The sequence below is a fragment of the Sorex araneus genome, chromosome 8 (assembly GCF_027595985.1).
Source record: "Sorex araneus isolate mSorAra2 chromosome 8, mSorAra2.pri, whole genome shotgun sequence".
NCBI lineage: Eukaryota > Metazoa > Chordata > Mammalia > Eulipotyphla > Soricidae > Sorex > Sorex araneus.
The window spans coordinates 49,432,150-49,444,871 of NC_073309.1; the positions used below are offsets into that span (position 1 = coordinate 49,432,150).

The 12,722-nt window shown below is 65.7% G+C and overlaps 2 protein-coding genes and 1 long non-coding RNA gene across 6 annotated transcripts; 1 reads left to right on the forward strand and 2 right to left on the reverse strand.

Annotated features, from left to right (window-relative positions):
* Positions 1-29: 29 nt before the first annotated feature.
* Positions 30-3,958, reverse strand: SIX5 (SIX homeobox 5). The gene is made up of 3 exons (XM_004607724.2): positions 3,120-3,958; positions 1,496-2,280; positions 30-1,247 (listed from the first exon to the last, which is right to left on the reverse strand). The coding sequence occupies exons 1-3, from the start codon at positions 3,914-3,916 to the stop codon at positions 646-648; spliced, it is 2,184 nt and encodes a 727-aa protein (XP_004607781.2). The 5' UTR covers positions 3,917-3,958; the 3' UTR covers positions 30-645.
* On the forward strand, positions 3,818-4,818 carry LOC129406817 (uncharacterized). Its single transcript, XR_008631270.1, has 3 exons — positions 3,818-3,908; positions 4,200-4,252; positions 4,682-4,818. It is a non-coding gene; the product is annotated as an uncharacterized LOC129406817 (long non-coding RNA).
* A 14-nt stretch (positions 4,819-4,832) lies between these two features.
* Positions 4,833-12,433, reverse strand: DMPK (DM1 protein kinase). 4 transcript variants are annotated; one of them, XM_055146037.1, is made up of 15 exons: positions 12,112-12,433; positions 10,369-10,460; positions 10,116-10,199; positions 9,926-10,021; positions 9,379-9,527; positions 9,152-9,245; positions 8,775-8,981; positions 8,443-8,691; positions 7,824-7,909; positions 7,377-7,467; positions 6,748-7,022; positions 6,566-6,663; positions 6,376-6,422; positions 6,015-6,100; positions 4,833-5,707 (listed from the first exon to the last, which is right to left on the reverse strand). In XM_055146037.1, exons 1-15 carry the CDS (start codon positions 12,269-12,271, stop codon positions 5,548-5,550), a joined length of 1,974 nt encoding a protein of 657 aa, XP_055002012.1. In that variant the 5' UTR covers positions 12,272-12,433; the 3' UTR covers positions 4,833-5,547. The 4 variants fall into 4 exon arrangements, with proteins under 4 accessions (XP_055002012.1, XP_055002010.1, XP_055002011.1 ...); XM_055146035.1 differs by having other exon boundaries at positions 4,834-5,707; positions 6,015-6,104; positions 12,112-12,432; XM_055146036.1 differs by having other exon boundaries at positions 4,835-5,707; positions 8,428-8,691; positions 12,112-12,432.
* Positions 12,434-12,722: the final 289 nt, after the last annotated feature.

Sequence of the window (12,722 nt, forward strand, 5' to 3'; positions counted from 1 at the left end):
CGGCCCGGAGGCTCTAGTTGTCTGTTAACTTTAATTGAAACGGAGGCATAACATACCCTAGAAAAATAAACGATTTAGAGTACAAACTAGACACAAGGGTCAGGGTTGCCCCCACCCCCACCTGGGGTGAGGTGTCTTTGGTCTGGGGCTGACGTGGGCAGAAGGGCTTCTGTCTGGAGGAGCTACAGGGGATCCTACCAGGCCTCCTCCACCAGAAGGGCCCAGTTTGGAGGTTTCGTCAGTCTCTGGGCCAAGGGCACCCGCGGGGCACCCTGGGATTCCAGTTGGTTCTGAGAACCCGGGGTGTCAGTGGTGCTATTAATAGTGTTTCAGGGAGGGAGAGGACGAGGGCTCAAGGGGATGAAAACCCAGCCACTGGGCAGGGTTTCAGCTCACAGCTAGTACCAGGTCAAGGGGGACAGAGCCCCTGAGTCAGAACCCCCTAATCTCTCCATATATATATGAGGGGCAAAGGGGCACTGTAACAGGAGTCCTCCAGGCCAGAGGGATGGGGCCTGGGCAGCCCCAGGCTTGGCGAGGTTAGGCGGCTGGGGGGCCCAGTGTGGGATCTTGCTGGCAGCAGCCCCTCGCTGGGGTCCCCCTGCACCTCGAGCACCATAGTCAGGAGAGGCGCAGAGCCGCAGGTCACAGTTCCAAGGGCTCCTCAACGGGCACCGACTGTAGCTGTGTCAGGACCTTGGTCTCGGCTTCCAGCCCCTCGTCCACCTCCCCCCCGGCAGTGGTGCCCAGCAGCAGCCCCTCAGGGTCAGGGTCCGGCAGCCGCAGCACGGGGTGAGGAGCCTGTGTCCCCAGTGCTTTTTCGGCCTCTAGCAGCCCCTCGGTGCCTGCGCTCAGTTCCAGGCCGGCAGGCCAGATGGGCACAGCAGCTGGCGACAGCAGGAGCCCCTCAGGAGGGGCCGCTGGGAAGGTGGGCAGGAGGCTGGAGTCGGGCGGGAAGGGCAGGCTGGCAGGGGCCGGGGCTGGCTGCGGGGCCGGCGCTGCTGTCACCTGGCCCAGGCCTTGTGCCTCCGGGAGAGCTGGGCTGGGGGCCACGGGGAGGGCCCCTTCCGGCACCGAGAGGCCCGTCTCTGGCTTGAGGGGCAGGGCCAGGCTGGGGGCAGGGGGCAGCACCTGGGAGACCAGCATGCTGGTGGGGAAGGTGGCCGTAAGGATGATCTTGCCCTGCTGCACGGCCACGCCTGTCACGATGGGGCTGCCAGACACAGGGTTGGCCAGAAGGAAGTTTCCTGTGGGGACAGAGGGGATGCAGGCATGTTAGGGCAACAGCTGGCTGGGGGCTCAGGGGAGGCGGCATGGAAATCAGCCAGCAACCCATAGAGCCCCTTAGGGAGACATAGCAAGTCTGGCCTAAACCCCAGGGTCAGAAGGTTCTGGGGCATGTCAGTAGAGCACTGTCACCCAATACCACTGTCGGCACCCCCACTCCCCTTATAACTGTGCCACTCTTGGCCCAGGCCAGAGGGCAAGGCGGTACCTGGCGCGGTGGCCGGAGGCAGCTGCAGGGCTGTCACGCCCACCCCGGAGTTGATCAGGTGCACGTTGGCAGGGCCCGTTGCTGCTGCCACCTTCACAGGGCTGCCCGGCCCAGCTGCCAACAGCTGCAGGGGCCCGACAGCCTGAGGCAGGGTCACCACCTGGGAGGTGGGCACCACCTGAGGCAGGTTTAGCAGAGGAGAGGTAGGGCCCAGGCCTGCAGGGTACCCGGGGGGTGGGGACAGTGGCACCACCTGGGGTGCTGCCACAGAAGGCACCGGGCCTGGAGGCAGTGGGAAGGTGGCAGCCGGTGGGGGGCCCGGCACCACTTGGGGCAGAGGGCCGGGCACTTCCTCTCCCGGTGGCCCCTTGGTCTCCAGGGGCACCTCAGGCTGGGCCTCCTCCAGCCGCACCTCCCCAGTCTGAGGATCCAGGACCAGCGAGGTCTTGGCCTCGCTGTTGCCCTGGACGCTGGGCTGTGGAGCGGGGGCCCCTCCTGCCCCGGCAAGCAGCAGCGGGCCCAGGCTGGAGGCCTCCCCCAGGGCCAGGCTGTTGATGATGACAGGGCTGCCGTTGAGGAGCACTGCGGGGGAGCTGCCAGCCGCCAGGAAGCTGCCGTTCACCAGAATGGAGGAGGAGGCTGGGCACGGGGCCGGGGGGCTGGTCCCCGCCAGGAATATGGAACCTTGAGCTGGCACCTCGGCCGTTGCGGGCGCCAGCCCCCTCTCCAGCTCCTCGGGGCTGCGACTGGATTCATCTTCAGTAGCGGGGTTGCCATCGGATTCGCTGTCCGGAAAAAGGATTGAGTTGTGGCCCCAAATGTTAGGTCCCGGGTCGCCAGACCGCTGAGGAGCAGAGGCTAGCCTCGGCCTTCCCCCTTCCCCTGCCCACGTCACAGGCGGGAGGAAACCTCTCTGGGACCACCCAGGGACCTCAGGCTCTGGAAGTTCTAGAAGCCCTGCAGGATTATCCCCGGAGATGGGGGCAGCAGAGGCCCCTCTTTGTCTGTTCTTGGCCTGCAGAACCAAGAAGCTAAGCCCCCCACCTCCGGGAAGATGGGGGGCTCGGATATCGGGGTTCTGAGTGCAGAAGCCCTGCCCCCTGCGGGCTCCCCAGATAGCCACCGCGGAGCGTGAGGTCGGCGCGCCGGGTGGGAGGGGAAGGGCTCTAGGGTTACAGGGAAACCAGAGCCGGCGAGGTTCACGTTTCACAACAAAGACAAGCGAGGACCACGCCGTGCGCGCCCCGAGGGGGGAGCCAGGGGGAGAGGGCAAGTAACGGTCTCGGGGCACGCCACGCAGCTAAGGGGCTGGAACCAAGCCTCTCTTGGGGTCGGGGGCAGAGACCCCTCCCCTAGTCTTCCCCCATCCAGAGCCCGCGGGGCTAAGGGTCTGGAACCCGGCCGGGAGTGGAGCGCAGGCAAGAGCTCCAGCCGCGACGTCTGGGGAAAGGGGCCGGGACGAGCGCCGCGCCCGGCACTGTCTTCTGGGCGCTCGGCGGGCACTGAGGGTCGGTGTCGGCTGGGGTTGCGGGGGTTGAGTGCAGCAGTCGGCGCGCAGGGGTGCGGGGCTGGGGAAGAGCCTGTCCCTAGGAAAAGGGGCCTTGCGCCGCCCGAGGTCGCTCACCTCTTGCAGGGCGCGCCGCCGCCCCCGGTCCGGTCGCGCTGTCGCCGGTTCTTGAACCAGTTGCTGACCTGCGTGAGCGAGAGGCCGGTGAGCGTGGCCAGGCGGCGCTTCTCGTCCGGCGTGGGGTAGCGGTTGCCGCGATAGCAGGCCTTGAGCGCGGCGCGGGAGCGCTCCTTGAAGCAGTAGACGGTCTCCTCGCCGTCCCAGATGGTCTTGGGCAGCGGGAACTTCTTGCGCAGACGATACTTGTCCACTGCGCCCAGCGCGCGGCCGCGGGCCCGCTCGGCCTCGTGGTAGCGCGCGCGCAGGTAGAGATCCTGCAGGAAGGCGTGGTGGGCGGCGGGGAACGGGCGGCTCTCGAGCAGCCGGTACAGCTCGGCGTACTCGCCCCGCTGGAAGGCCACCAGGGCCCGAGCGCGCAGCACCGGATCGCTGCCACGTAGGCGCTCGGCCGGGGGCAGTGCGCCCAGGAAGCGGCTCAAGCGGCCGGCGTGGCCCGCCTGGAGCAGCGCCTCGCACACGCACGCCACCTGCTCGGGCGAGAAGCGGAGGCCCGTGGGCGGCTCGGCAGCGGCCTCGGGGGGCGACCCTGGGACGCCCGGGGACTCCGGGCCCTCTGCTCTCGCCGCCGCCTCGCCCGCCCCGGCCCCGGCTGCCGCCGCCGCCTCACCCTCGGCCGCCTGCAAAGTCTGCAGGAGCTGGCGCGCTTCCTCCTCCTCCTCTTCGGTCGCGGCCGCGGCCACCGCCTCCCCCCCAGCCGTGGGCCCCGCGCTCGGCTCGGCAGGCAAGGTAGCCATGTTTTGCAACTTTGGGAAGTTCCTCCCTCCTTCTCCACCTCCCTCGGGCTTTCCCCTGCCCTCTCCCCCGCCCGTCCCCCCTTTCCACACCGCCCCCCCCCCACTTCGCGCTTCCCGATCTTCTCCCGCGGCCTGTCCCGCGTCTCCTTCGCAGCGCCGCCCCAGCTCTCCACCAGGGTCTCCGTCCCAGTGTGTGTGTGTGTGCCCGCCCCCCCTCCCCGTCTGTCCGTGATTCTCCCTTTGTTTTCCCTCCGCCTCAGGCCGCGCTTTTTGCCTCCCCCAGCGTGTGCCTCTCTGGCTCAGGGCCTCAGTTTCCCCATCGGGACAACGGAGAAGGTAACGGGCCGTCCGGGAAGGCTAAGGGCGCGAAGTCACCTCCGCCCCGAGACAGAGCTTCTGCATGCCTCTGTCTCCAGGGTCCTCTGAAGTCCCCCCCCACGCCCCATCTCGGCCCGCGCTCCGCCCCTCGGAATTCCCGGCGCCGCAGGGGGGCGGGTCTGGCCGGGAGAAGGGGCGGAGGAAACTGGCTAGAAAGTTTTGCAGCAACTTTTCTCGGGCTTAAGGCCCTGGAACGGATGCGCGTGGCGCGCGCAGGCGCAGTGCTAGAAGGAGGGCGGAGCGCACGACCCGCCCAGCCCCCTTCGTCCCGGAGACCCGGCGGCACAGCTGGGCCACAGCTGGGCAAGAGGCGGTGCCTCCGGGTGAGCCACTCGCCTTCTTCCATTGGCCGGGGGGGCCTAAGGCACGCCCCCTTCTTCCCCTCAGCCCTGATTCGTCTGCCTGGAATCCTGCTAGCTCCCAGCCAAGCCATTGGCCGCCTCCCACTCGCCTGTTGATTGGCCGGCTGAGCAGCCTCCTACCCAGAACGCAAACAGTTCGGACGAGGCTTTGGGAGCTTAGGGCAAGACAAGAGGCATTTTATTTGCGAGGGTCGGGGGTGGGGTATTAGGTGGGGAGAGACAATAAATACCGAGGAATGTCGGGATCTCAGTGCATCCAAAACGTGGATTAGGGTACCGGGGTCCTGAAGCCTGTCAGCGAGTCGGAGGACAGGTCAATAAATACCCAAACAGCCAGGGCGGACGGACGGAGCAAATCGCCAAGGCGGGAAAGCAGCGCGCGTGAGGAGGGCGCGGGGGGGAGGTCCCCGAAAAAGCGAGACAGGCAAAAAACAAAAACCGAGAGCTTCCAAGAAAACAGGCAGAGATCACGCTAGAGAAAAGAACGTTCCCGGGTGAGCAGAGCCTAATATAAAAGAATTTGTGGTCGGTGAGCTGGTGTGTGTTGGGTGGGGAGAAGGGAGCGTGCATGGAGGGTGCAAAACGGCCGGCCGAGCCCTGGCTCTGCGGTCTTTTATAGACGGCAGTTTGCTCGTGCACTTCGGGGCCTCGGCGTAGCCGCTGAAAAGAAGGACTCGCACGAGCCTCCCGGCTACTGTAGCAGCATTCCTAGTTTACAAGCCTCCTTTGAACCCCTTTTCTCGGGCCGAGGCCCCGGCTCCACCCTCCCCGGCCGCCAGGGGGCGGGCCCGGATCACAGGGCTGCAGCGGAGGGAGAGGGGGGCGGAAACCTGGGCCGTGGCCGAGTCACTCATCCCTCTAGTGGGCCACAAGTCGAGGACAAACTGGGGTCTAGGGTTCGGGGGACGAAGACGGCTCCCGAGTGGCGCCAGACCTGGGCGAGTTGGCCGGTGCAGGCCACCAACCCAGTGCAGCCCAGGGTGGCGGCAGCAGCCAGAGCAGCGGCGAACAGGAGCAGGGCACGCGCCTCCGATAGGCCACACTTAGGGACCTGCGGGCGACAGGGCGGGATGAGCACGGCGGCGCCGATTGGCTGGTGATGCGCGTCCGCCCACGCCCACGCCCGCAGTGGGAACACGAACCCCCGCCCCCCCGCGGGCAGCTGTGGTTGGTCGGCTCGCGGGCCTCAAGGCTCGTCCACACTTGCTATTGGCTGCTCCCTTGCGGCCCGTGCTGGTTGGCTGCCCGAACATCATCCCGCCCCCAGCGGAGGCGCGGCTAAGCGCAAGCGGCTCTGGGGGGCGGAGCGAGGCTGGGGCGGGGGACGGGAGAGGGGGGCAGTGAGCAGCGCGACATACCCTGGCAGGGAGCAGCAGGTGGCGGCGGTGCAGGGGGCCTGGCCCCACCAGCGGGCACTGGCCCAGAGCCACGGCCGGGGGGCCATCTAGCTGGAGAGAGAAGGGACAGGTGACCCGATCGGAGCCCGAGCTGCTAGGCTGCCCTCGGCAGGGGATTAGGGTGGCCAGAGTGAGTGGAAGTGGCGGGCAGGGAGGGAATCTGGGGAGATCCCGGAGAGCATTTGATAAGAAGCTTGAACCAGGGTCGATGTGGGGCTGAGTGGAGGGTGTCGGCTGGTGAGCCCTGAGTCTGAAAGGGGGCGGGGAGGGGGTCCGCAGAGGGGAGAGCAGGCTTGAGGCAGGGGAAAAAGAGGGGTCTTACATGGGAAGGTGGATCCGTGGCCCGGGGTGGGGGAACCCCCGTGACAGCTGGAAGGAGAAGAGAGAGGCATAGGGCGCGTGGCGCGGCGTGCCCCAGCCTGGGCCCCTCGCCCTCCCCCAGGTGTCCACACGCACCGCTGGGCCCACCGCCCCACGGGCACCCTCGGGAAAGGGGTGGAGGGGGGACTCGCCTGCTGCTCCCCGGGGCTGCATCAGCTCCATCCGCTCCTGCAGCTGTCGCACCAGCGCCTCCAGATCCCGGTTCCGGGCCTCAGCCTCCCGGAGTTGACTGCCAGGACAGACAGGGCACAGGTGAGAGGCTATACAGGGTGGCTCAGGCCCCTGCGTCCGCCCTGTCCCTGTGGTCCCACACCTGGCGAAGTTGCGGTTGGCAGTGCGGATGACCTCCAGCTCCCGACTCAGGCTCTGCCGGGTAAACATTTCCTCCTCCAAGGCGTCTTGCAGCTCCCGCAGGGTCACCTCCGCCTCTGCTACTGCCGCCTCTGCCATGGCCACTGCCGGAACGGCCTCCGCTATGGCCACTATGGGGAGGGCAGCTGCCGGCACGGCCTCTGCCATGGCCTCTGCCGGGATGGCTGCTACCGGGATGGCTTCTGCCACGATGGCTTCTGGAACTGTCACTTTAGCCTGGGGGCCAGGACCAGGTTTAGGGCCAGCCAGCTGGAGTCTGGGACTTCCCTTTCAAGCCTGGGACCCTCCTTGTCCTCTGCTCACCCCCACCCCTGTCCACTGGATCTTTCTGGAATCCCCCAGCTCTTGCTGTGACCCAAATCCCAGCCGCCACCTGCTTTCCATCCTTGCCAGCTCCCCTGCTGCCAGGTACCCCCTGCTCCTAGGCTGGGTTCCCCCCCCCCCGCCCTCAGAAAGCCCCCATATTTACACCAAAATAAGTTCCTCTACTAGTGACTAAACCTGCCCAATGTTCAGCGCTGTGTAGCCTGTCCCAGAACCTCCCGTGTCGCCTCCATCATTCATGGTCACCTGCGCAGAGGGCACTGGGGGCGCCAGACCAGGAGCAGGTGCAGGCTTGGACTCCAGCTCCATCGGTGTGTGGCCCCGGACCTCACTGTCCCTGGGAGGGGAAGATCTGGGAGCTGGAGGTGCTGATCCCCAAGGGAACTTGGTGTCCCAGGGAGGGGAAAAACTGGGAGCTGGAGGCAGTGACTCCCTAGGGGCAGTGAGCCAGGGCCCTGGAGCCAGTGAGCCTGGAGCACAGACCCACCCCGAAAGGCTGTCTGGGATCTGAGAGAACAGAGCAGAGGGAACCCCCTGCCCGCTGGTGGACCAGGCCCTCCTCCTGTGATGCCCAGTCAGGGCTGACAGCTCTGGGATCTAGGGAGTCCCAATAGTTAAGAGACTCTCCTGCAGTTCTCAGGGGAGGGCTGGGCAGGGCTGCCAGGCTTCCCAGCTCCCAGAGGCAAGGCTTACCTGAGGGCCATGCACGAGTAGGAAAAGCCCACGAACGGCAGGTGCACCCCCAGCGGCATGCCTTCCCGCATGTCCGATAGCGTCTCCTGTTCGAGGCATGCGTGGAGCAGAGGGTGCCTGCATTAGTGCTTGCTCCGCACCTCAGTCTGGGGTGCTGAAACATGCCTCCACCCAGCCCAGCCAGCCTGGGTCTCTCCCTCACTCTCTTCACTCCATTCACCATCGTGAATGCATGAGGGCAGGGACCAGGGCTGAGCCAGCTTCCAGGGGTCTCCAGCAGTGTCCAGATCAGGGTACCCAGACAATGCAGGCAGTGATTGAGAGAGGGTCCTGTGGGGTGCTCTCCTGGCTCCTGCCATCACCTCTCCTCATTCTAGATTTCAGTTCAGATGGCTCCTTGCTCCAGGAAGCCCTTCAGGCCCTTCCATCCTAAGACACCAGGGTTTGGAGGAAGTCTGAGGCCCCTCAACATTGAGAGTCTAGGTTGCCCTGGCTCCCTTGGTGCTCAAGAGAAGGAATGATTTCAGGGACCCCAAATGGGAGCTATCTACCCCTATTTATGGAGGAGGGCATACCCTGGACAAGCAGCAAAACATGTACCTACCCCGCCCCCGCTCACCATGGCAGTGAGCCCGTCCTCCACCAAGTCGAAGTTACATGTGTCAGTCGCACCCTCAAAATCTGGTGTAAAGGGGGGCACACTGTCACGGAGACAGTCCCAGTCGAGGCCAAAGAAAAAGGGGTGCTTCTGGAAATCGGCGGCTCCGTTCCGGCCCAGCCGCGCCTCCGGGGGACACAGTAGCCGCAGAATGAGGTCGCGAGCCTCCTCAGGGACCCCTGCGTCCGTCCGTGGTAGACACAGGTGCTCCTGCTCGGAGGAGAGGGAAATGGTGGGGGTGCGTCAGCCCAGGAGCGGGTGCGGCAAGCGAGGGGGCCCCAGGGCCCGCTCACCTTGTAGTGCACGATCTTCCCGTAGGTTTCTGCCGTGGAGTCGGCGTAGAAGGGCGTCTGGCCATAGAACATTTCATAGGCGAACACGCCCAGCGCCCACCAGTCGCACTCAGGCCCGTAGCTGCCTGGCCCGGGCCCACCGCCCACGGCCTGCAGGATCTCGGGAGACAGGTAGTCTGGGGTGCCCACAGCCACCAGTGACCGCACCTGAGCCAATAGGACCAGAGCAGGGCTCGGCCCCGCCCATCCGCGCACTGGCTCCGCCCCTTCACTTAGTCCCGCCCCCGCCAGTTTTAATTCTACCTGTGCCCCAGGCGGCTAAATCCGGGTTCCCCTTATCATCACCGCCCTGAACCCCTAAACTAGCACCGGCTCACCGTTCCGTCCGAACGCAACTTGAGGCAGGAGCCAAAGTCAGCCAAGCGTATGTGGCCACAGCGGTCCAGCAGGATGTTATCAGGTTTGATGTCCCTGGGCAAAGGGGCGGGGGCAGCGCGTCCACCTGAGGCTCCCTCTGGGCATTGCCGCAGCTTCGGGCCCTCTCCAAGCTCCACCCTCCAGGCCGCCTCCGCAGGCCCCACCCCTCAGCCCGCGCGGTGCCCACCTGTGCACGTAGCCCAGCTGGTGCACCGAATCGATGGCCATGACAATCTCGGCCAGGTAGAAGCGCGCCATCTCGGCCGGAATCCGCTCCCCAAACTTGCTCAGCAGCGTGAGCAGGTCCCCGCCCACGTAGTACTCCATAACCAGGTACTGGAGGGGGCGTCATGGGGGGGTCTGTAGCCCCCCTGGGCGCCAGTGGCTGACAGCCCGGGGGGCTTCCAGAGACAGCCCGTCCCTGGGCAGAGACCCGCAGTCCCGGTGCCAAGACGCCTCCCAGGTCAAATCAGAGACACACAACGCCCTCCCGCCCCAGTCCTCCCGCAATTAAAAACAATTCTCCTCATAGGTCTTCAGCAGGTTCACACCTCACACGTGTTTGGGAGAACCCAGTGACCCGACTGGGGACCCCAGAGTCGCGATCCTTTGCAGAAGGAGTTGGCATCTGTCTGCCTTCCCTCAGCAGCAAGGGGACATTTTTCCATGCCAAGTCAGAAGACATTTCTGACTCCCTGTACCCCAGCTGGCTGCAGTCCCCGCCTGGGGCTCACCAGGTAGTTCTCATCCTGGAATGCGAAGTGCAGCTGTGTGATCCAGCGCCGGTCCCCGTTCACCAACACGTCCCTCTCCTCCCGAAAGCACGACACCTGTGACCGGGGCACGAGGTGGGCAAGGGGGGCGCTTAAGTGGGGCATGGGGTGGAGGTGTCCTCAGCATCCCGAGACCCGGCCCCGCCCTCACCTCGCCTCTCTTCAGCATGTCCCACTTATTCATGATCTTCATGGCAAACACCTGACCTGTCTGCTTCATCTTCACCACTGCTACCTGAAACGGCGAGCGCGAGGGCGGGGTTGGGGCGGAGCCTGTTGGAACACGCCCCCAGGCGCCTCGCCCCGCCCCTCGACCGGTCCCGAGTCCTAAACTCATTCATCAATTTCTAAGGCCCCGCCTCTCCTAAGCCCCGCCCAGCGCGAGCTCTCGCTGCCCGGCTCACCTCGCTGAACGCCCCGCGTCCGATCACCTTCAGAATCTCAAAGTCATCCCGCCGCAATCGGGCCTCCTTAAGCCTCGCCGCGATGGGCTCCACTGGGGGCCAGGAAGGGAGAGCCGAGGGTCACGGGACCAGTTTGGGAAGTCCCACCCTCTGCACCCCATTTTTTGGGGGGAATTTTTGAGACACACCAGGTGGTGCTCAGGATTGACTCCTGCACTCAGGGATCACTCCTGGTGGGCTCAGGGCACCAGATGGGCTGCCCGGGATCTAATCCCGTTCAGCTGCATGCAGGCCCAGCAAGAGCCTTACCCGCTGTACTATTGCTCAGGCCCCTGGCCAGTTCCAAGCCTTAGGACTGTGCTGCCAGAGACATCTGGAAGTGGCCCTGCTGGAAAGTGCCGGGGAGGGGGGAGGTCCCCCCCTTAGGGAGCAGGCATTGGGTCAAAGCTGTGGGGGCAGGGGGAAAGGAGAGTAACATAGCTGAAAGGAGGACCGAACTGAAGCTCAAAGGCTGAAGAAATGAGATGTTGGAGCTTCCCGGGTTTCAGAGCCCTTATCTAGGATGATGCGGAAGGGGGAGGGGGCGGGGGGGGAGGGGGCCCTTCGCCGCTGGGGGCAGGGTCCTATACGGATGCTTCCTCCTCCCCTCCTAGGAGGCACCTCATTTCCAGTCGGGGGAAGGGGCAGCTGGGGATGAAGACTGGAGACTTTGGGGACCTGGAGAGAGGGAGGAGGCCAGGACCCCCCAGGGCTCAAAGCAGCTGGGATGTAGGTGGCTGGAGAGGAGAGTGCGGGTTTGAGCAGAGACCAGAACCTGCGGGCTGGGGAGAGCAGGGGAGGACCAGCCGGGGCCCAGCCTGGGGGAGGGAGCAGAGAGCCAAGACATTGAGCCCTTTTAAGGCAGCGGGAAGAGGGGGCCCCCTCCCCCCAGGCGGCCTGACAGGGGAGGGGCCCACGGGGATGCGGCTCAGGCCACAAAAGGAGCGCTCCCAAGGGAGCACGGACCCCTGCCCCCACTCCAGGTCTGTTTCCCCCGTGCAGGGCTGGGGTCTTTGGAGGCTGAGCCTGGGCCTCCACTTTCCATCTGGGAAATGGGAGGAAGATGCAGAGCTGTGCTGGAGAAAGAAGAAAAGAGGGAGCAGAAAGCGGGGAGATGGGGCATCCCACAACAGTGAGGTGGAGTTGGAGATGCCCAGTGCCCCACAGCAAGCCACGGAGGGACAAACAGAGTGAGAGGGGGGTCGGAGAGAGACCCTGAGTCTTGGGGGGACTCATTCTGTCCCTGAGGGAAGCCCTGGAGAGGTCATGGAGGGCAGGCCGGGGCCACCCATGCTGACAGGTGCAGGGCATACCGGACGGGTGCCGAGGGCAAGGAACCCACAAAGTGCACACCCACAACCCGAGGAGGGGTGCAGCATGGCACACCCTGGGGGCCGGCCTGAGTCATGCACCGCCACCCCCGCCCCGCTGGCCCCAGGGTCTGGGCACCTGTGGGGCGGCGGTTGTAGCTGGCGCCCAACACCTGCTCCCGGCTGTGTCTATCCTGGCAGCTGCCCTGCACCCCAAGAAGCAGGCGCTACAGGGCCTGTGCTGGGGGGGGTCTCTGGGGGGGTCCCAACCCTCGGCCTAGACTGGGGAATGAGTTGGGGGCCTGAAAGGTTGTACCCAGCCCAGCCCCGGTGGCGCAGACAGAAGAAGGATGTGGGGCCCCACCACGGAGGTGCCCAGCAGGCAGCCACTCACCCCACTGCAAGAAGTCGGCCACGTACTTGTCCTGGGCCAGCTCGGAGGCGCCCAGCTCCTGGTGGACGCCCAGGAGAAGGTCGAGCAGGGGCTCCAGCCCCAGGAAGCCGGGGTCCAGCACCAGCTGCTGGAGCCGCCGCAGCCGCACCTCGGCTGACATATCGGCCAGACAGCACCATGGCCCCCTCCCCGGGCCAGGGTGTCGGGGTCCTCCCGTCACGGGGCCCGCTGGCGCCTGGACAGGCCCCAGGGCCCTGGCCGCATGTCCAGCGTCCCTGGCTGTCCCCTAGGCCTCTCTGGCCACTTCTCGGCTGGCTGCTGCTGCCTCCGCCTTCTCCCCACCTCCCGGACAGCCCCCCTCCCGCCTCCCAGCCTTAACCCCTCTTGAGCCAGGCCCCCCCCAACTCCCTCCTCCTAGGGCCCCCTCAGAGGGTTTCAGTGTGAGGTGAGGGCGGAGAATCTCAACTCGCAGCTCCCTGCTGCCCCCCAGGGAGGGAGAGGAGGAAGCCACAGGTTGGCCAGGGCCCTCCCACCCCTAGATGGGCCAATGGAGGTGCCAGGGGGGAGAAGGGCACAGTGACTCAGCCTGCACTCTCTTGGACTCCGGGAAG